The sequence below is a fragment of the Apodemus sylvaticus genome, chromosome 15, assembly GCF_947179515.1.
Source record: "Apodemus sylvaticus chromosome 15, mApoSyl1.1, whole genome shotgun sequence".
NCBI lineage: Eukaryota > Metazoa > Chordata > Mammalia > Rodentia > Muridae > Apodemus > Apodemus sylvaticus.
In genome coordinates this window covers 43,512,126-43,535,046 of record NC_067486.1, presented here as the reverse complement: position 1 = coordinate 43,535,046, position 22,921 = coordinate 43,512,126, and the positions used below count along the sequence as shown (strand labels likewise).

The 22,921-nt window shown below is 38.8% G+C and overlaps 1 protein-coding gene and 1 pseudogene across 8 annotated transcripts in view; one reads left to right on the top strand and one right to left on the bottom strand.

Moving 5' to 3' along the window:
• The window catches only part of Senp7 (SUMO specific peptidase 7), a 119,919-nt gene that overhangs the window by 18,310 nt on the left and 78,688 nt on the right, over positions 1-22,921 (top strand). For 6 of the 8 annotated variants that reach the window (XM_052157851.1, XM_052157854.1, XM_052157853.1 and 3 more), the window contains 3 exons: positions 2,854-2,952; positions 8,416-8,507; positions 21,427-21,624. In XM_052157851.1, the coding sequence (XP_052013811.1) occupies positions 2,854-2,952; positions 8,416-8,507; positions 21,427-21,624 (389 nt within the window). Of the gene's footprint in view, positions 1-2,853; positions 2,953-8,415; positions 8,508-9,727; positions 9,814-21,426; positions 21,625-22,921 lie in introns of those variants that run through there. The other 2 variants (XM_052157857.1, XM_052157855.1) reach the window with 2 other exon arrangements.
• On the bottom strand, positions 7,257-7,921 carry LOC127665509 (39S ribosomal protein L45, mitochondrial-like; annotated as a pseudogene).

The following is a 22,921-nucleotide window of genomic DNA, read 5'->3' as shown; positions in this document are numbered from 1 at the left end:
ACCTGTGTGCTAGAGGGTCCATGGATTGCACAGCCTGAAGCCTTTGTCTTACTTCTCTCATTTCCTAATTGAAAATATGAAGTGCTGGGCTTGGTAGAGCCAGCCTGTAATCCCAGCTCCTCAGGAAGCTGAGGCGGAAACAGAGAGAATGTAACACCTGCCTGTGCTAGAGTGAGTTCAGTTTCTACCTAAGTAACTTGGTGTACTGGCTGGTTTTGGTGTCAACTTGACACAGGCTGGAGTTATCACAGAGAAAGGAGCTTCAGTTGGGGAAGTGCCTCCATGAGATCCAGCTGTGGGGCATTTTCTCAATTAGTGATCAAGAGGGGAGGGCCCCTTGTGGGTGGTCCCATCTCTGGGCGGATATTCTTGGGTTCTATAAGAGAGCAGGCTGAGCAAGCCAGGGGAAGCAAGCCAGTAAGGAACATCTCTCCATGGCCTCTGCATCAGCTCCTGCTTCCTGACCTGCTTGAGTTCCAGTCCTGACTTCCTTTTGTGATGAATAGCAATGCAGAAGTGTAAGCTGAATAAGCCCTTTCCTCCCCAACTTGCTTCTTGGTCATGATATTTGTGCAGGAATAGAAACCCTGACTAAGACACTTGGTAAGACCTTCCTTCAAATATTTTTTTTTTTTTTCGGGACAGGATTTCTCTGTATAGCCCTGGCTGTCCTGGAACTCACTCTGTAGACCAGGCTGGCCTCGAACTCAGAAATCCGCCTGCCTCTGCCTCCCAGAGTGCTGGGATTACAGGCGTGTGCCACCACCGCCCAGCTCAAATTTTTATTTATTTATTTATTTTTATTTATTTACTTAGTTTTTTTTTGAGACGGGTTATTCTGTGTAGCCCTGACTGTCCTGGAACTCACTCTAGACCAGGCTGGACTCAAACTCAGAAATCCACCTGCTTCTGCCTCCCAGAGTGCTGGGATTAAAGGCGTGCACCACCACTGCCTGGCCAAATTTTTTTAAGAGATTTATTTATTTGTTGTATATATATATTGTATATGTACACACACACACACACACACACTGTAACTGTTTTCAGACACACCAGGAAGAGGGCATCAGATCTCATTACAGGTGGTTGTGAGCCACTCTGTAGTTGCTGGAATTAGAACTCAGGACCTCTGAAAGAGCAGTCAGCGCTCTTCCTTCAAATTAATAAATTAACAAAAGGAGTAGAGATATGGCTTAGTAGTAGAGTAATTGCATCTCATGCAGGAGGCCCTGGGTTTGGGTCCCCAACAATATACAAAAATTGAAGTAAATGATTTAAAGATTCTTTTTTCTTTCAAGTGAAAAGTTACAAAGAAATACTTTTTTAATAAAGAAAAGCAATAAATAGGAAGTTGCTGGTACTCAGGAAAATTTGCTACTTCTTAGAGAAGCTAGTGATGTAAGAGTTGAGGTATACTTTCTTCAAATTCATCCTGTCCTCCTGACTCAGGCTTTCTTATAGAACGCTTGTAGATTAAGGTTATAGTTGATATTAGTGCCTTTGAGGAGGAGCTGGTTGGTCATTGAGGCTGGGGCTATGTTTCATGCTAAGCAGGTGCTCTGCTACTGAGCTGAGGCTCCCTTCGAAATGATTAGTGTATGCTATTTAATACTTATGTGTACGTTTTGTATTATTTAGGTTTTTTTTTTTTTTTTTTTTTTTTTTTTTTTTTTTTTTGAGACAGGGTTTCTCTGTATAGCCCTGGCTGTCCTGGAACTCACTCTGTAGACCAGGCTGGCCTCGAACTCAGAAATCTGCCTGCCTCTGCCTCGCAGAGTGCTGGGATTACAGGCGTGCGCCACCACTGCCCAGCGGATTATTTAAGTTTTAAATGATTTCTAACTTGTTATATTTCATGAATTCATTTTTAAAATTTAGGTCATTTTAAAATTTAGGTAATTTATCAGAGATACAAAAGTCATTAAGTGCCGGGTGTAGTGGACAGAAGCCTGTAATCATGGGAGGCAGAGACAGGAGGATTGCCACAAGTTTGAGGCAAGCCTGGTATACTTTGTAAGTTCTAGGATAGCTGGGCAACACAGAAGGACCTTTTCTAAAGAAAAAAGGACAAAAAAGGAAAGAAAATAAATGACCAGGACCCTCAGTTTAGAAGGACTATGCAGTTTGAAGAAGACAGCTGTATAGACAAATAACTATGATATGGTTTGAGTAATATAAATAATTTAAAATAAATATACTAGGCATAACACACAAGATAGGAATGCCTTCAAATAAGCCAGATATTATTGAGACACATCTGGAGTATTTCATAAAAATAAATGCAGAGAAGAGAAATCTATGTTGAAGAAATAGTATGTAAACATTCGTAGTTTATATATAAATACACACATATATAGTATATAAGCATGTTTAGATTATATATATATGATATATAAAATATCTATATAAAATAATGCAACATGTCTGAAGAAAGTTTATCAATTCCATAAAGTTGAGTTGCAGAGTTTTAATCTGTGGGCGATATGAGCCAGCCCTGAATGTATGGAGTTTTACTTATAAGTGACAGTGTCATGTATAGTATTTTGTATATTATAGTTATAAAAAGCTTTGTGTTTTGTATAACTGTAGCTTGAATTAGAAAGATTAGAAGGTGAAAAGACCAGGCTAGAGAATAGTATTTTGGAAGCTAATGTGATTCTTTGTTTACCTATTTTATGATCATCAGAAGATAGTACAGCTGTATTTAATTTCTTATAAATTAAGCATTTAATTTAAATCTTTAAAAACTATTAGAATATTTATGTAGAGTAGTAGACAATGCCTCTGTTAGTTGATTCATTTATATATATATATATTTCAGATAAACTAATTATTTTCTTGTCCTGGTTTCAGATAACAAAGTTGTTAACTGTAAAGTCAGAGGATGTTCCTGCTCAGTCACCATTGTCCAAACTCAGAGACTCAGAATGCTGGGATTTTCCTTTGGAGGGGGTAAATTAACTTTTAAAATATATTGTATTTGATTTGGTTAAAATATTTTAGTATGTAAATTTTTATTTTCTTATGTGTCCTTTTAAATTTTCTATGAATTAAAAGATTTAAATAATAACTTATTTCTAATACATGTTAAAATAAAACTTGGAGATTAGGATCTTGGGTCTTTAAAATACCTTATACATGGTTGACTTATGAAATTTAAATCTCGTTATAAAATAAATAATTTTAAGGTCACTAAAATTTTAGTTTTAGTAAAGTTATTCTTTCCTTATTTTTAAAGAAATCATTATCTTTTAATTGGTACTATAGCTGCATTTCAAAATGTACTCTGGGGTGGGGTTGGAGAGATGGCTCAGAGGTTAAGAGCACTGACTGCTCTTCCAGAGGAACCGAGTTCAAATCCCAGCAACCACATGGTGGCTCAAAATGTACTCTGGGGACTGGCTCAGTGGCTGAAAGCACTAGTTATTCTTCTAGAGGACTTGGGGTTAGTTCCCAGCACCCACATGATGGCTTACAACTGCTTCTAACTACAGTTCCAGGGGATCCAACACCCTCTTCTTACCTCTGCAAGCATCAGGCATGTACATGGCATAAAGACATACATGAAATAAAATACCCATATATATATACATAAATGTGTATGCATATGTATGTTTATATGCACACACAAAATACCCTATATACATGTATATATATGAATGTGTATATATAGTATCCAGATACATATACACATATACACATATCAAGTACTTATATATGGATATTTTGATATATTCATATATGAAACGTAGAGAATGCTTTTTAAAAAGATTATGGTTATGCACCTAGACTTTAGTATTATCACAATTAGATACTTAGTGTAGGGTTCTGACAACTCCCCTTAACGAGAGTTACCAGTAGTATCGTTTTGTTACTTTTGCTGTTTGAGAGAGGTCTGGCTATGTTGCATAGACTGGTCTTGAGCTAAAGGGAATCCTCCTCTCTTAGCATCCTTAGTATCTGGGACTGCAGGCGTGTACTACTGCACCTGGCTCAGCACTTCTTTCATTTTTGAGACAGCCTCACAAACTAGCCCAGGCAGGTTTTAAATTCTTAAGCTTCCTGTTTTGCAAATACTGCTATCGTACTCTTTTTTTGGTGTGTGTCTATGTTCCCTGTGTTAATGTATGTATGGATATGGATACATATGTATGCAGTGGACAGATGGACAGCTTCATTAGTTCTTCCTCAGGTGTTGTCTTTTTCTTTTTTGTGTGCGTTTTTTAAAATAAATTATTTTATTTGTTTATATTCTGAATGTTGCCCCTTCCCCGCGTCCCCTCCTAGAGTTCCTCACTCCATCTCCTCTCCCTTTTGCCTCTGAGAGGGTGCTCCCCAAACCATCCACCTCAGACTCTGACTCCTCCCTGCATATCCTTTTTCCTTTTAAAAGACAGGGTCACTCACTGGTCTGGAGCTCACCAAGGTTAGGCTGGCTGCCTAGGGACCCCTAGGGATCCCCGGCACCAGAATTACAAATATATACCCCACCCCTCTCTGTTACAAAGTGGGTTCTGAGATTGAACTCGGGTCCTAGTGTTTGCAAAGCAGGCTCTACCTACCACTTTCTCTCAAGTCCACTCGCCATTTTCAGTTTACCCTCCGATCATGGCCGAAAAGCCCTCTCATTCCATTCCTTTGTGGGAGCCATTTGTTTGGCTCAATTTGGAAAGAAAGGATTATGGGTGTGCTTTTCCAAGATGAGTTATCACTCAACCCTACTCTCAATAATAAAAGGATTCTTTTTCCGCTGTGTGTGTCCTTCTGTGGTGGAGCATGCAAGTGCCTAGTGTGTGTGTGGGTAGAGGTCAGAGGACAGCGTTGTGGGCGCCTGTTCTTTTCTTCCACTTTAGTGAGGGTTCTGGGATCGAACGGAGGATGCCAGGTGGGTGTGGCCAGTGCTGCATTCACAGAGCCTGCTCGCCTTCAGTTCAGTCATTTCTTTATTTTTCAAAACAAGGCCTCTCATTGTAGCTCAGGGTAGTTTAGAACTCACCATGTAGCCCATGCTGGCCTGGAACTCATAGTAATCATCTTGCTTCAGACTCCTGAATAATTACCTAGATTATAGATGTGTGTCACTTAGTTTAACTATATAAAGTCACATTTCTGCCATTAAAATGGCATAGGGAAGATCTGGATGGCTCAGCATTTAAAAGTGTGCACTGGTCTGGCAGGACCTGAGTTCAGTTCCTACCACCCAACATCAGGTGGATTACAACCCCTGTCACTGCAGTTCCAGGGAATCTGATACCTTTGTCTTCCATAGTATGGAATGTAGACCTTTCCTATACAATTACAAAATTGTATAGGAAAAAAATTGCCTTGTAAGCTTATATAGCTCCTTGATTGATTTAGCATTTTATACAAGGACATATTTAATTTAGGGACATATTTTATATTGAGTATATTTTCCCCTTATGTTTCTTTCTCCCTCCCACTCTTCCTTTAGTCTTTTTGTTCCCCTACACAGTTAAACTTTCACATGCATGATTTTGTGTATCTATGTAAAAATCATGGAGTAAAATCATATGGATAAAAATGAACTATTTTTTTTTCTAAAATTGACTTAATTTCCTTATGAATATCTCCAGTTGTATCCATTTTGCTGCAAATGATATAACGTCACTGACTATGTCTAAGCAAAATGTTTTATATGTATATATATATATTATATATATATACACACACACACACACATACACATATACATGTATATGTATACACACACACACACACACACACTCACACATATACACACATTTTCCTTAGCTATTTCTCTGTTGTTGGCCACTGAGATTGGTTCCATAATTTAGCTGTTGGGAATAGTGGTGCAGTAAATGCTGCTGTGTAAGTATTTCTGAGCTATGCTGACTTTGGGTCCTTTGGCTGCTACGCACCACCAGAGGTTCTCCTATGTTTACATCTTTGTTGCAGTTGTTGCTCTTTTTGCCTAATTACTACCGTTCTGATTAGGCTAAAATCTCAATGAGTTTTGATTTGAATCAATAACTAGTGTTGAACATTTTTTTCATGTGACTATTGGCCATTTGTATTTCATCTTTAGAGAAAATTTTAACTTCATCTCATTTATTGATGGAGTTAATTTGATTTTTTTTTTTAAAGATTTATTTTATCCAAGTACACAGTTGCTGTCCTCAAACATACCAGAAGAGGGCATCAGATCCTACTACATATGGTTGTGAGCCACATGTGGTTGCTGGGAATTGAACTCAGGACCTCTGGAAGACCAGTCAGTGCTCTTAACAGCTGAGCCATCTCTCCAGCCCAATTTGTTTTTTTGGTTTTTGGTGTTTTTTTTTTTTTTTTCCTCTCTAAAAGATGGGATCTCATTGTGTAGCCTTGAATGGTCTAGAACTTGATATGTGGATCAGGTTGGCCTCAAAATTACGGAGAGCTACCTGCCTCTCCCTCTTGACTGCTAGGATTAAAGACATGTACCACTCTGCCCAGCTGAGTTTCTTGTTTAATGTTTTGAGTTCCTTGTGTATTTTAGATCTGAAATATCCTGTTTTACATTTACAGCTAGCAAAGATGTTTCTCTCATTTTGGAGAGTATTTTCTTGAATAAAAATCTCCTTGGCATTATGAAGTTCTTATTCTATGTCCCTTGTTAGTTGTGAGCCTCTGTGTAATCACCACATGCTGTAAATAGAAGCTTGACAGTTGGGTATCATGATAAGTCTTTAGGAGTTGGTTTAATACTATTCACATTGAATAGCATAATAGTAGGTTCTCCTTGGGAACCTATGACCTCTCTAGTCATAGGTTCTTGGCCTGATAATGGTACCAAGTATGGATTTCATCTTGTGAAGTGGGATTTAAATTCCATTAGAAAGTGGTTGGTTGCTCCCAAAATGTTCTTGCCACTATTACACCAGGGTTCATGTCTTGCCAGCCCAAATCATTGTAGCTTGTAGGGTTCATAGCGATGTAAGATTTATTGCTACCCTCCAGTGACCACTGATAAGGAATTAAAGTCCAATTCAAGATTCATCAGAGGCCAGATATGGTGGCATGGGCCTTTAATCCCAGTAGTCAGGATGCAGAGGCAAGTGGATCTCAAAGTTTGAGGGCAGCCTGATTTAGAAAATGAGTTTCAGTACAGCCAGGGCTGTTACACAGAGAACCCTGTCTCAGGAAAAAAAAAAAAAATCAAGATTTAGCATTCCAGGTGCTGCTGGTCCAGAATGCAATAGCACTCTGTAGCTGTCATTCCAAAAAGCTCAACGTTCAGAGCAGGAACAGAGAAACAGTGAAAACACACAGACTAGTTCCCATCACTGTCACCAGATGTGCTCAGATACAGAAGGTATCATGTCCGAATCGGCAATGTCTGCATGATATCCCTGAACATGCTACACAGCTCTAGTGGAGAGTTTTGTACTTGAAGTTCCAGACCATGCTGAAAACAGTGTTCCATTACCAATGTGTGGAGCTGGCCATTGTCTCAGTTGTTGAGAGCCTTGGTGAAGATATCCTTAGGCTCTTCAGAGAAACCCTTTGTTTTAAAATTGGCACCAAATTCTTTAATTTTCAGATTGGCAATTTGATGCCATATTCTTCTTTAATTGCTTGGTTCTCTGTGTTAGTCTTTTCTTTGAAAGAGATGACATTTGAGCAATACCTTTAGAGGGAGCATGGGAACCAAATGTACCAGCTGTGTAGGCCAGATGTATAAGGTGTGTCGTTCATGTGTTCCTGAGGAAGTACCAATCCTGCTTTGCTCGGTCATCCCAAAAACAGCTTTTCTGTTTTGTATTTTGGTAGATGTTGTAAAACATTTTCTGGTTCCTGTTGGAACCACAGCTGTGGACTGAGTCACCAGAACTGGCTGCCGAGATCACTATCTTAAAGTCCTAGATAAGCAGGATAACCCCAAAGTCATGGGGGCTGCCATTGTTCATGACCCCTTAATAATGTAAGAGTTTAATGACATTTCATACATTTTTGTTGTTATGTAGCTATCAAGACCTCCCATCCTAAAAAGTGAAATATTGTACCCACTGACTAATACTTCCCTATTGTTTCCTTACCCTAGCCTCACCCCACTGCCTATAAGATTGGTGGCTCCAGGGTTCAGATGGAGCTGTTCAGTACTTGTCTTTTTATTGCTGCTGCTTTATTTCACTTGGAATAATGCCAAGACTTGCTCATATTATGGCATGTTTCAAAATCTCCTTCCTTGTTTAAGAACAATGTTTCAAAACACAGCCCCCATGTAACTGGGCACTCATGTGACTCTCAGGCATATATGTAGACAAAACACTCTACACGTAAGATATAAATTAATAAAGAAAAGAGACTTTGGCTGGTTGTCTTGGATATCTAAGTAAAAATACAAGTGTCTTTAGTCATATCGTTGTATTTATTATCAATTTTTTTTTTCCTTAGTGGACAAGAAGCCTAAGAAATAAAGTCATCTGTCTAGACCACAAAAACACAAAAGCTGCTCATGGGTGTCCTCCTAAGGCATTACCAAAAAGGTAAGCTATGTGCCATAGAATGGGTTTATATAATGCTTAAGCAGTGTTGACCAGGAGTGATTATTTGATGCTTGTTGGGTCTCACTTAACATGTTTAAAATCGAAGGGTTTGAACTCAGTGTCCTCTAAGATTCCTTCTAAGCTTTAACTTTTTGTGATTATAGATTGTCTTTACTAATTGTTTTTATGCATTTGGTACATCTTGATAAGACAATGTAAGAATTATAGGCAGATAATACTTCTTGATTCATATTTGTCATCAGTGCCTTAAAAGGTACATTATTCAGCAACTCTTACTCGATATAATCATAGTATTCACAAATTATGGATATAGTAAACTCAGTATCTAGAGATTCAAACAATTATTTTCAGAAGGAATTTAGGATATACCAGGGTTGGACATCAGTCTATGGTTAGAAAGTTATTATTTTAATAAAGAGTTTAGTATTTCTTCTTTAAGCAGGATGAATGAAGAACAGTAACAATGAAGTAAAAATTTTAATTATTAGATCATACACACTCAGAAGACTAAATTTGTAAGCTGATGTAGGAAGCTGTAGGAGATATATATATATATATATATATATATATATATATATATATATATGTGTGTGTGTGTGTGTGTGTGTGTATGTCATAATAGCAGTTTATGAACCTGTTGATAGTCTTCCATAGTATAGATAAATTGCAAATAAAAAAGCCAGTATAAACCAGACTGTGTCATGCAGCCATGCTTGGGGAGGTTGAGGCACGAGGATGCAAGTGTGCAGCCTGCCTGGTTGAGAGCATGGGTTCAAGGCCAGCGTGGACAACTTAGATTCTGTCTCACAAGCCCACTCAATCACTCAACAGGTTCTCCAGTGCAGGAGTGAGGATTAAAAAGAAAGAGACAATTAGACAAAACTGCAGTCTGACCCCAGTCAATTCAAGACTGAAGGCAGGTTTAATAATTTCCAATCCACTTTTATACCAATTTGATTACATGGAGGTATTAAGATCAATAGTACAATGAGGAACAAGCAAGACAGTAAACACAAAATTGTCGAGGCAATAAGTAACTTCCTGTGACAGATGTTTCCAAGGGCTTGTCAGAATGACCAAAATACCTGAGCCTCCTTCCTTGTCCAAGCCCCAAATCTTGCCTGAAGCCTGCTTCTTTCATTCTACCCTAAGATTAAAATTCCTACCTTAACTACTTCCCTATCATGCCCTAATGTCAGATTCCTGCTTGAAGCCCTTGTCCTGGTTGGCCAATGTCAAGTTCCTGCTAGGCAGCACGGCACCCCAATAATGCTCTCCTCAAAAGGTAAAGAATGCATTGGTGACATAGCACAGTGGTGAGCACTAGCCTAGCTCGTGTGAGGCCCTGTGCTCATTTTCTAGTACCAGAGGGTGGTGGGAGATGAGGGCCTGATAGACACAATATGATGCCAATCTTTGGAACAGTCACAAACTCTGTGGACTTGGCATCTCAAAGATCAGTAAGATCATAGAAAATTATATTTGAGGAATCATTTATTTGGTTAAAAAAGACAATCCAGACTTACTGAAAGGTTTGCATTATAAGACTTGTCATTTTATGTAGCAAGACACTAGGAACGTTACATAGTTCAAGTGTCATCTTCCTGAAATGTTCCAAACCACAGGCAAGCAAGCAGGTGTGGGGAGGGGTGAAGGGGGAAAATCATTGTATTCGGGGATACACTCTCCAGGGGGCTAGCATCATTCTTCAGGAACAGTTTCTCAGAATTGTCTCTCAGGATCTCAGGGAAGATTTGGCAAATGCAGTAGAAACTTGGTATCATATTTCGATCATGAGGAGGTGAAGTGGAGAGGAGTTGCTATGGTAACCTAACCACAGGTGAGCTTCGTTTGTTCGAGCCCACTCGGGTGAGCTCTGTATGTACTGACCATCTAGCTTACTTGGCTAATCTTTAAACTAGTACATTTCCTTCTAAAGGCAGCCTAGAGAAAACAGGCTGGAAATGGCTGAGAGGAGGGGGTTTTGAGATCTCTGTGAGAATGGCTCCTGGCACTGAAACGTTGCTTCTGATGTTGTGAGCAAAGGTCCTTTGAGATCAGTGAGAACTGTTGTGACACTTTATGACTTTAATACCCCATTTTGTTTTCTTGCCATCATCTGTAATATTTCTCATTTTGTTTCTGCTAACTCATTATCTTGAGTAAAACATTGGGCTTTGAGTTTATGACATCTGACTAATGATACTGAGGTATGTTATCAGTATTTGCATTATAAAGGTCACTTTATACTCTCTTCATAATAGTGTTAAATGATCAAAGTACATTAAAATTCAACACCAATCAAAATCAAGATAACATCACAGTTATGAAAATACTATATTTTTTAGTGCCTAAATTAGATCTTCAACAGTGAATTGTTCATATGATTGGTAAGGTGACGTAGACAGAATGATAAGCAGCTTACATTCTGTTCAACCAGCCACCTTTGGGATAATATAAGCTGACCAAATTCTAAAATCTAGAGGACTTTGTATTACTTCAAATTTTGTACCTGAAGTAGACTTTATTTTTTAATATCTATATCATCTTTAAATTCACAAAATTAAACTTTTCATAAAATGTACCTACTTGTCATTTTAGGGGACATAGGTTGTCTATATCTGAGTGAGCTGGGAAGGATCACCATGTTTGTACTTTAAGCTAGATTTCCTTTTTTTTTCTTTTTTTACTTTTACTTTTACTGAAGATTCTTGAGCTTTTGATTTTTAACATTTTTCTAAATCTTACATTACACTGAAGGTAGATAGAACGCTTGATTGTAGTTTCTTTTGTATACCTGTGAACAAATGCTTATAAAAGAAACAGTTTAAAGGGAGGAATTACTTATTTTGGTTCACAGTTTCAAGAATTTCAACTTGATTCCTGTGGTGATTTATGAATATGCTTGGGCCAGGGGTGGCACTATAAGGAGGTGTGGCCTTGTTGGAGGAAGTGTGTCACTAGGGGTGGGCAAAGACGGCTTCTTCCTGCAGCCTGAGGATGCCAGTCCTCTCCTGACTGCCTTCAAATCAAAATGTAGACCTCTTGGCAGTCTTCAAGGTCCTTCTCCAGCGCTGTGTCTGCCTGGACGCTGCCATGCTCCCTGCCTCACTGGTGATAATGGACTGGACCTCTGAACTGTAAGCCAGCCCCAATTAAATGTCCGTTATAAGAGTTGCCTTGGTCATGATGTTTTCTCAGCAATGGAAGCCTTAACTGAGACCGGCCCGTTGACTGCACCCGTGGTAAGGCAGACAATCACAGTGATGTGAGTATGTGGCGGAGAAGAGCGGCAGCAGTAAGGGCCAAGACAAGGGCAGACCCTCAGTGCCTGCTTCCTCCTACAGTTCTCCCACCACAGAGCAGTTTATTTAGAATTCCAATCCATCAGTGAACAAACTGTTCACTAGGCTAGAGTTCTCATGATTGTCACTGGAAAGCCCTCCCACGTACACCTAAGTTTGCCTTATTAATTATCCTAGGCTCCTTTCAACCTAATCCACATGACAGTTGGAATTAACCATTGCAAGTCCATTCCTTGGCAATTTGATGCCTAACAACATCTCTTTAAATCATAACATTCTGGCACTGCTACCAATGGCTCATGTCTGTCTCTTTGATTTCCCACAGCAGTAAAAGCTTCAGCATTGTTCAAAAGTCTGAATTCAAAGTTTCTTCTGAGAGTCAAGACAAACTCCGGTTAAACCAAGTGACACACTTCTAAGATGCATTAGGGCAGGGTAAATATTCCTATTCTTAATTGGAGACTGCTGTTGAAAACACCAGCCTCAGTCCCTAGTGAATTGAATATAGTCTATAAAAGTAGTTACCATAGTTACTACCCAGGGGGGTATAGATCCACTATGAGAATACAATAATAGTAAACTAAAAATATAGTCACTCCTTAGTGCCAGTCATTGTAGGAAGTACAGGGACACTGATAGTTCCTTTTTCAAATGTATTAGTTACTGTATGAGTAGAAAGGAAAGAAAAAAACAAAACCAGGGGTTTGGGTTGGTAAAAGTGTAGGAAGAAATCACAAATAGGAAATACTAGGAAGTAGGAACCCAAAATGGGGAAGGGAAGATGCAGGAGCAATCTTCTAAGGGTATCCTGAAATGAGAAAGGTAAAAAAGTGTGCAGTTAGGTATTATACAGTAGTCCTACCTTTAGGAGGCTGAGACAGAAACCCAGGTCAGTCCATGTTCTTTGGGAGAGGAAAATGATACAGAAAGTATAAACAGGACAAACAACAAACAAACAAAAACCAAACCAGTGATGTAGAATAAGAACCGAGCAGGGCCAGCCTGGCGCTAGATTGATTGTGGTCATTTAAACAGTAAGGAAACATGGAGAGGAGAAAGGTGGGTACACAGAAATGATCTGAAAACTACAAGCTCGACTCAGACTGCAGTTTCTGAATGTTTGCCTGGCTCTCAGAATCCTGTCTCACCCCAAGGAGTCCTTCAGTTCTCACCTCTTAAATTTTCCTTTGAGATAGATTATGTATGGGCAGAGTTGCACAGGGGGAGGCTTAGTACTTCTGGGTGGTCCTTCAGGACTGGTTGCAAATGCTGGCGCTGCTCCTGTGTGAACCTTTTTACTGTCCAGAACACTACTGAGAACCTGTGGGAAACTTTTCATTCAGAATTTGGCTCCTACCAGGTTTTCAGTTCTTGAAATACTACAGTTGTGACTCAAGGTTTGTTCACCTCAGTCTAGCAGTAATCTTCTGGCCAGGTTTCTGCCTATAGTCAGCAACACTTGTTCTGTATGTCCTGAGAGTGTGTTGTGGATGGCCTTAGACTACTGAGACCACTCAAGCAGTCTTCTGTGAAATAGCATCTCATTGCAAGTAGTGAGTGCTGATCACTGAGTGCCAAGTACCGAGAAGGGGAGGTTTTCCTGGCATCTATTGCTGGTATCCTGGATATAGCCTTTTATTCAGATCCTTAGAATTTCTATTGCTAGGAACTGCAGTACTAACTCAGTTGGCAGAGTACTTTCAAGGGGACCTGATATCAATCCCAGAACCCAGAAATGGGTAAAGTGTGTTGTACTTGTAATCCTAGCACTGTTTAAATAGAGACAGACCCGTCTTTGGGGCTCACTGGATAGCCAGTTTACTTTACTTGTCAAGTTCTAAGCTAGTGAGGGACTTTGTCTCAGAAAAAGATAGACGATGTCTGAGAATATGGGTGCACGTGTACCCAAAGAATGCTTGTTAAGAAGTTTTGAGTCCATTGGCTTTTCTTGTTTCTTTTGTTTCTATATGGGTATCTCTTTCAATTTTATTTGGGGATCTTATTGAGCAGTCTACTTTTGAAATCTCAATTTCCTGTATAACTGTGAAGAGAAAACATACAGTTCTAACAACAACAACATTAAGCCTTACAGAAGATAGAGAAAATATACTTAAAATCCATGAAAGCCGTCTGCTCTATCATCAGGAACTGTAAACTGAAAATGGAAGAGCTATAGTAGATATACTATGAAGTTAGGAATTACTTAAGGCAGGCAAACACTTGCGTGAGATCAGAGGAGGCAGAGATGGAAAAACAGAGGAACAGGGTGAAGGAAAGGAACAAGAAGTCGAGAAGAACATTTGAGGGCAAGAAAAAAAGCAAAATTAGCAAAAATAAAAAGGCAAGGGTTTCTTAACAAGGAAAAAGTTGGGGGTTGGAGTGGTGGCTCAGTGGTTAAGAGAACTAACTATTTTTCTAGAGGTCCTGAATTCAATTCCCACATGGTGGCTTACAACCATCTGTAATGGGATCTGATGCCCTCTTCTGGTGTGTCTGAAGAGAGCAACTCTGTACTCACATACATTGAATAAATACATCTTAAAAAAACACAAGGAAAAAGTTAAAACAGTGAGATAAATATAAGAAGGAGAATAAAAGATAAAACAGAAAAGTATATAAAATGTAAATTTAAAATAGTTCTAAGAATGGAGGATTGAGAGGAAAACACAGAGGACAAGAAAGACAAGAAATTAGGAAAAGACAAAATACTGTGCAGTGTGAAAACTTAAGTTAGATGTGTGTGTAAATGGGAATAGCAAAACCAAAAAGTTTTGGAAAACATAACATAATGTAAAACCACTGCTGGGAAGTATAGTACAAAGAAAGAAGGGGAATCCCAAGGGTCAAAAAGAAGAAAACGGTGAGATGTTAGAGTGCTTGCTTTTTAGGTCCTAGAAACTTCAGATAGGGTAGATAGGATCAGTTGGACTCTGAATCTTATCCTTCTTGCAGTTTATGCTATTGCTGAACCTGTATTGGACAAGTATGTGATGCCTTCCAAAAATATCTTCACTTCTTTTATTACCATGGTTCTCTATTATGCACGCTTGTTTTTTTTTTTTTTTTAAATATTTATTTATTTATTATATGTAAGTACACTGTAGCTGTCTTCAGACACCAGAATAGGGTGTCAGATCTCTTACGGATGGTTGTGAGCCACCATGTGGATGCTGGGATTTGAACTCATGACCTTTAGAAGAAGCAGTTGGTGCTCTTACCCGCTGAGCCATCTCTCCAGCCCCTTATGCACGCTTGTTAATGCTTTGCAGTCTGTGGTCTAGGCAGACTTTTCACAGTCTGGGAATACTCTAGCTCATAGTGATTGGTTGGAGGGTGTCTTCCTAGTGTTTCAGGAACATAGGAAGCAATCACAGCACTGAGCTCATTATAGGTACAGAACCAATCATTGTGTCTTAGGGTTACTAAGTTACATTAGAGGCTGCTATGGTGGAACACCACGACCAAAACAACTTGGGGAGGAAAGGGCTTATTTGGTTTATGCTTCCATATTGTTGTTCACTATCAAAAGAAGTCAGGATAGAAACTCAAACGGAAGGAAACTGGAGGCAGGAGCTGATGCAGAGGCCATGGAGGAGTGCTGCTTAATAGCTTGTTCTGCATGGCTTGCCCAGCCTGCTTTCTCATAGAACCCAGGACCGCCTGCCCAGGGGTGGCACCACCCACAATGGGCTGTGGCTTCCCATATTAGTCACTAAGAAAATGCCCTACAGGCTTATGCCCAGTCTTATGGAAGCATTTCTCAATTGTATTCCTCTTTTCCAGTGACTCTAGCTTGAGTCAAGTTTTTCTAAAATTAACCAGTAAGAAGTTTGCTTTGAGAATCTCCTATTTACCTAGTTGAAGTGTTGTAGATGTATTAGGTACATCCCTGTAAGTCAGAGTTCTTGGATTCTATAACAGTGAACAGTAGTTAGCTCTAGAGTTTAACACTTTTTTGGCCTCAGCCTCATGACTTTTAAGTTCCAAGATTAACCCCAGTTGATAAGATAAACCCTGGCCCGCTGCTTCTGTAACTGCCCCCTGGGCCATCTGTATGGTAGGTGGTTCCCTTTGTTAGGCCCAGCGGTAGGACAGTTTGTAACACTAGTCTCTCTCCCAGGATGCCTTCTAGCAGCAGTCATCAAGCCGTAGAGTAGAAAAGTGGGATGTGCCCAGTCTCAACCAAAATGAGTCATTGGGTTTGAGCCTTGTAAGGACTATGTGCTTTAGAGTAGGGTTGCCCATATCTCAGATAGCTTACTTTTTGGAAATGATTTTTGCTTCCCTGCTCCCCTGCTAGGGAGCTTCTCAGATGACGCCCTGTTTACCTTACTTCTCATCCATTTGTGGTCATCTTTTTTCTGTACCTTTCTGATAGTCTTTCATTTCTTTTCTGGATTTTTGATGCTCTTCTCTTTCTGTGTTTGGAATATAGTTTGTTACTTCTTTCTTTCCTTCTTTATTTTTCTTCTTCTAAAAAATATTTATTTATTTTATATGAACACACTGTTACTGTCTTCAGACACGTCACAAGCAGGCATTGGATCCCATTACAGATGGTTGTGAGCGATTATGTGGTTGCTGGGAATTGAACTCAGGACCTCAGGAACAACAGCCATCTTACCAGCTGGAGTCTGTTGTTTTATTTCTTACTCTTTCCTTTACTGACTAAATTGAAGGTGCTTCTAGACCGGCATCTCACCTAGAAGCCCTGAGTATTCTATTTTAGCCAAAGACATCAAGAAACAAAGATTGAATAAAGAAAAATAGATGAGCAGTTATAAAACTAGTCCTGCTGTAACAACAGTTGTGCTTTCTTTCATATCTGCTTTAAGAAACACACATACACACACACATACACACACCTTTATTTTTGACAAAGCATATTTTTTGAAAGAAATATAGTTTCTATATTTCTGGGTATGCTGGTGCATGCCTTTAATTCCAGCACTCAGGAGGCAGAGGCAGGCAGATCTCTATGAGGTCAAAGATAGCCTGGTCTACATAGTGAGTTCCAGGACAGCCCGAGCTACAGTGTAAGACCCTAACTCAAAAAAACAAAGAAAGGAAGAGAGTGAGTGAGTGAGAGAAAGAGAGAGAGAAAGGGAGGGAGAGGGAGAAAGAGAAAGGGAGGGAGAGGGAGAGAGAGATACAGAGACAGACATAGAGAAGGACAGAGAGAGGAGAGAGGGAAGGAGGAGAAAGAGAGGAAGAAATATAGTTGTTTCCTAAAGCAGGTATGAAAGAAAGCACACTGTTGTTACAGCAGGACTCCATTTTGTAATTGCTCATACGTTTTTTCTTGTTTCAGTCATTGCTTTATTGGCAATTGTTAGTTGCTGGAAGAGGGAGATTGAGTTTCTCTAAGAATGTATTTAGAAGACCACATATTCAAGAATATTTGGGCAGCACAAACTGGTATTGAAGATTTAAAAAAGAGAGAGAGATAAAGTTGAGTGGGTTGGGAACCTTATGATCAAGACACATTTTGAAACTCTCAAAAAATTACATATTGTTTCTTGATGACATTGGCTGCTGTCTCCAGTTGTGGAGGGGATGATGAGCCCAAACTCTGGAAATAGTTACCAGCCCAGACATAATATGAAAAGTTTTTGGTTTTTTCTAGACAGGGTTTCTGGGTATAATATTCCTAGCCCCTATAGATTCAAATGTTTGAATACTTGGCCAGAGGGAGTGGTAGTAATAGGATGTATGGCATTATTTGAAGAGGCATGGTCTGTTTAGAGCAAGTGTGTCACTGTGGAGTCAGGGCTTTGAGGTCATATAGACTCAAGCTCTGTCCAGGGTTGAACACAGTCTCTTTCTTGTGCCTGAGGATCAAGATGTAAACTCTTGGTTCATTCAGCAAGCACCATGTCTGTCAGCATGCTGCTATGCTTCTTGCCATGATGATAATGGAGCTGTAAGACAGCCCAATTAAATGTTTTCTGTTATAAGGGTAGCCATGGTCATGGGTCTCTTTATAGGGGAATTTTAGTTTAGCAGCATGGCTCCTCTGACAAAGGGTCACATCCAAAGGCCTTCTAGGTCTATGTGATCCAGCTGGAGTGCAGACATACTCTGAATTACAGTATGATGTGGCTGTAATACAGACATGCTCTTAGTACACACCTTTAATCCCAAACAGTGAAGGTAAGGTTAGTTTATGGAAGGAAACAGGCGTGTTTGAAAGTGACAGCTAATTGAGGGGCAGACCAAGTGAGGAATCAGAGAAAGATTTGCCAGCATGAGTCAGAGAAGGCATATGACCAACTTTTAAGAGAAAAGGAGAGGTTTGTTTCATTTTTGTTTTGTTTTTAACCAGGAGTTTCTTATTGAACCAGTTTTACAGAGACAGGTTGCAGAGAGAATAAGTTAGACACAGGTGAAGACAAAACAACCATAGAATGAGGAGTCAAAGGATTATAAAACATATTGTCAGAATTAGTATGAGACAAGGCAGAAAAATTCAGTCAGAAGCCAAGAGAAGTGAGTTTGAATCAGTCAGCTTGGAGAGGAGTTTAGGCCAGAACAGCTGAGTTAAAACAGCCAGGCAGAGTTCAGAAGGAGCTAGAAAAGCTTGCGAATGGCTCTCATGTCATCTTCTCATCTGAAGAAGTAAAGCAATGAACCCTAACTAAGACATATGGATACCTAAGCCTGGAGTAGTATGGTCCTGTAGCGACCTATAATGTGACATCTGATGTGTCTTGATGCCTATCAAAGGCTAACAAGTAGAGGACTCTGGACTGTTCCTGGGGTGTCTGCAGTTGACTTGGTCTGTTTGCCTGTCCACCCGCCCACCATTTTGCCTGGTCTGAATCCTCTGTTCGTTGCACTTGGATCCCTGTGTGGCCTTTGATGTCATAGCTGGACTCTGTTACTGTGCTCTCCAGTAGCAACCCCTTCTTGGTACTGATTTTGATTCCTTACTCTGTTAATATAGTCTCCTCTCTCAGTTCCTTTCTCAAGCCTTTGAACTCTGCTGCAGCCTCTTTAAGTTTTATTCGTTGTGTAAACCACATATGTACATGTCTGTATAGACATATCTATCTATAGTGTACTGTGTGATGTGTTGTATGAGAATAATCAAGTGGGGATTACTAACATGAGTTACTAATTAGTGCTAATTAAGCGCTAATTTGTAATTAATATTAGGAAGTAATATTGTAGTCAACTTGAAATTTTCAACGTCTATATATTCAGTTTTCTCAGGACAATTTATTGAAGAGGATGTCCTTTCCCTAATGTTAGTTTTTAATGCCTTTGTTGAAAATCAGTTTCCTGTAAATGGATGTGTTTCATTACAGACTGTATTCTGTTCCATTGATTTATCTGTTTTTAAGATAATACAGATAATAATCTGAGTTATTTTGGTTACTGTGGCTTTGCACATCTTCTATATCTTGAATTTTTTTTGTTTTTGTTTTTGTTTTTGTTTTGGATTTGGTTTTTTTGAGACGGGGTTTCTCTGTATAACTCTGGCTGTCCTGGAGCTTACTCTGTAGACCAGGCTGGCCTCGAACTCAGAAATCCGCTTGCCTCTGCCTCCCAGAGTGCTGGGATTACAGGCGTGCGCCACCACCGCCTGGGCTTGTATATCTTGAAATCAGGCATTGTGATATCTTAAGTTTTGTTCTTTTTACTTAAGACTTCTTTGCCTATTCAGTTTTTTTTCATGTGAATTTTAAGATTATATTTGTTACTATTCTCTTGATATAACCAATTACCTGATAGGAAGCAACTTGAGGAAGGAAGGGTTTATTTTGGCTCATGACTTAAAAAAGGTATTATAGTGTTCTGTTGCTGGAAAAGTGGCTGAGAGCTATACATCATAGTAAAGCCCTCCTTGTTTCAGAGGAAATGACAATATCTGTTCTCCTTCCTGTTATCTCTCATCACAGAAGCTTAAATGATGGTTTGAATTCTTTTCTGGAATATAAGTTCCTTTAAGGCAAGGATCATTTACCGTTTGCTGATATGCCTTTCTCTAGATCCTACTAGTATAGTTGTTTTGTTAGAAGATTTTCAGCAAATATTTGTTGAACATACTATTACTGACTTAAAGAGGTTTTAACTCATTTCTGTATTCTGTATACCTTAAAATTTTTTTTTATCGATTTAACATGTTTCCATAGGAATTGTACCATTTTTCCTTTAGACTGTCTAGTATTCTGTCATCAAGGAGCTGCTACAAAGAGATTTTTTTTTTAAAAAAATCATTGAGAAATTTCCTGCTTTATTTTGAAAATACGTGAATATTTTGTTTTCTGTTTCTTAATATTGTTGTATTTGTTTAATAATGAAAAGATGTCTAAAAGTGTATCCTATGTCATAAAATAGACTCTTCTGATTAAACACTTGTGATTAACATTTTAGCTATTTCTTATTTGACATTGTTTAAAGTCTGTGTGGCAACCCATTATACCCCTGAAAAAACTGTATTCAGTGGCATGAGGACTGAAAATAGTTTTCAGATAATGTCAGCAAAGAAAAAAATACATTTAATTTATATTATTTTTATTTATTTATATATTTTTATTTATATTATTTATTTATTTATTTAAAAATATATATAAATGCACAGATATGATGAAGCAAAACTGCTTGAATTTCTTAGGCTTTCTGTTGTTCGCTGAGGGCATGATGTTCTTGTACTCACAGCTAGGTACTAGGGATAAACACACAGGCTTGTCTCTTCAGAGGAAGGAGATGTTTACCTGTTTTCCACCCAGAAAGTGGGAATGGTAGTTTATAACCTGGTGGTCTTTTTCTGTTTGTGGGGCCAGGCTTCACCTGAATCCTCCAGACTTACATTTGGTAGTCTCTGTCCATAGACCCTTATCTTGAACATTGTTCTGAGTCAACAAAACCCGGCTTTATGGAAGAGTTTCACTGTAAGCAAGCCTTAAGTTTTGTTGTATTCATTGGAGTGGATTAATTATCATTAGGATGTTTTTTTCCGAGCTTGTGCTAGGCTTAAATATGGCTAAAATAAACTACTTGGAGCCAGAGTCTAGGAGTATTAACTAGCACTGATAAGTTGTATTGAACCAGATTTCCTCTTGGTTCATGATTTTCTTCCTCTGCCAGCCCTTGTGTTTGCAGAGTGCCCCACAGTTGTTACCATTAAATACAAATGTTGATTTATCCATATTAGAAATAAGGTAAAATAAGAGTGTCATTTTCTCTTAGTTTTAATATATTTTTAAAATTCCTGCATGCTAAAGCAAAACCACATCTGTAACACAGAAAGCAGTTGCTTCTGTGATGAGAACTACAGATGTATACGCACTTCCGACTAACTATGGGAAAGTGTGAGTTGCTAGGATTCCAACAACTACATATTTTTGAGGATGGTTTGATGATGACATAATTTTGAAGAAAATACCAATGTAAGTGAAGTAGGCTTTGCTTTTTAATGTGTCATTGAGAATGGCTAGACATTTGTTTTTTACTTATACTATTTATAATTATTTTCTGAAAGTAGTGAAATTCATACTTTTAGGAGATACTTGTTAAGGTTTGTTAAAAAATGCATGTATTATATAACATTTAGAACCATATGTATTAATTATTTGTATATGTAACAGGCATCTCAGAGTTATGTTGACGAATGTTCTGTGGACGGACTTAGGACGAGAATTGAGAAAGACCCTGCCTAGAAATGATGCTAATTTATGTGATACCAGCAAGGTGCAATCAGACTCACTGCCTTCGACCTCTGTTGACAGCATAGAGACATGTCAGAGATTAGATCCTCTTCACCAAAGCCTTAATTTATCTGAAAGGTACGTTATTTAGTATTGATTTTGTTCCATACTTTTGGTTTTATTATGTATGAAATAATAAATCCAATATTCTTAGAAAGAAATTGTTGGAGACGATAGCAAAGATGAGTGCATACAAGTGTGTTCCACTCTAGCCAAACCTTAGAGTTTCCATCTGGCTTCCAGTTAGATGATGGCTCCGACAGGGATTGAAATGCTTGTTATTCACTTTATGATTGATTAATGTATATATTTTAGAAATTAATGATACAAAACATAATATGTATGCATATTTGAATATATGTGCATATTAATGTTTGTTTTTTATTTTTACCTTTTACTTAATTTTTTAAAAATTTTACATATGCACCATGTTTACATCATTTCTCCCCTTTCCTTTTACTCCCTCCAAACACTCTCAGGTTCTACCTTCTCCTCGTAAATTCATGGCTTCTTTTCTTTAATCATTATTTCTGCAAATATACATATATATATACATATATGTGCATATATACATGTATACACATGAATACATGTATATATTTATGGATACATATATAAATACAACATGTGAGTCCTTTTAGTGTGCTTGCATGGATATGTTTTCAGGGCTGACCACTTTGTATCGGATAGACAACTAGAGAGTCCTGATGAAGTCTGAGTCTCCCTCTCTCAGCAGTCATTCATTACCTAGGAGCGAGCTCTCCTCCATGTTGGCATGTCACTTATGTGTGTCATTGTTCAGATTACTTAGGCTTAGGAACCTGTGTTGCTGAGATTGTATCACTGAGGCTTCCCTGTCATATATAGAAGGTGCTGTCTTATAGCAGAAGTTCTGAGTCTCTGGCTCTTATAGCTTTTCAGCTTCCTCTTCTGTGATGGCCCTTGAGCCTTAGGAGTAGGGATTGTGTATCAGCTGGAGCTGAGTACTTGATGGTCAGTTGTTCTCTGTGTCTTGACCACTTTAGGTTTCCTGTCTTTTGTGATGAGCGATGAAAACCGCGCTTACCTGTAAGGATATAAAGACAAGTATTAAGGGTGCAGTCAGAGGTTATAATAGTTTGGGCAAGTGGCAGTAGTAAGTTCATGACTTAACCAGCCATAGGTGGTTGCCTAGGTTTATAGTAGTAGGTGTGAATTCCCTCTTTTTGGATAAGTCTGAAGTCCAGTGAGGTTGCTGTCATTTACTCTCAAGATGTAAGTGCCACGATTGCACCCTTGGGAAATCATGCCACGATGGTCGTTGTTGTGGTTCTCAGGTGTTACATCTGGGCAGGACTATGGCTTTTCTCCTTGGGCAGTTTGCATAGCACCTTCA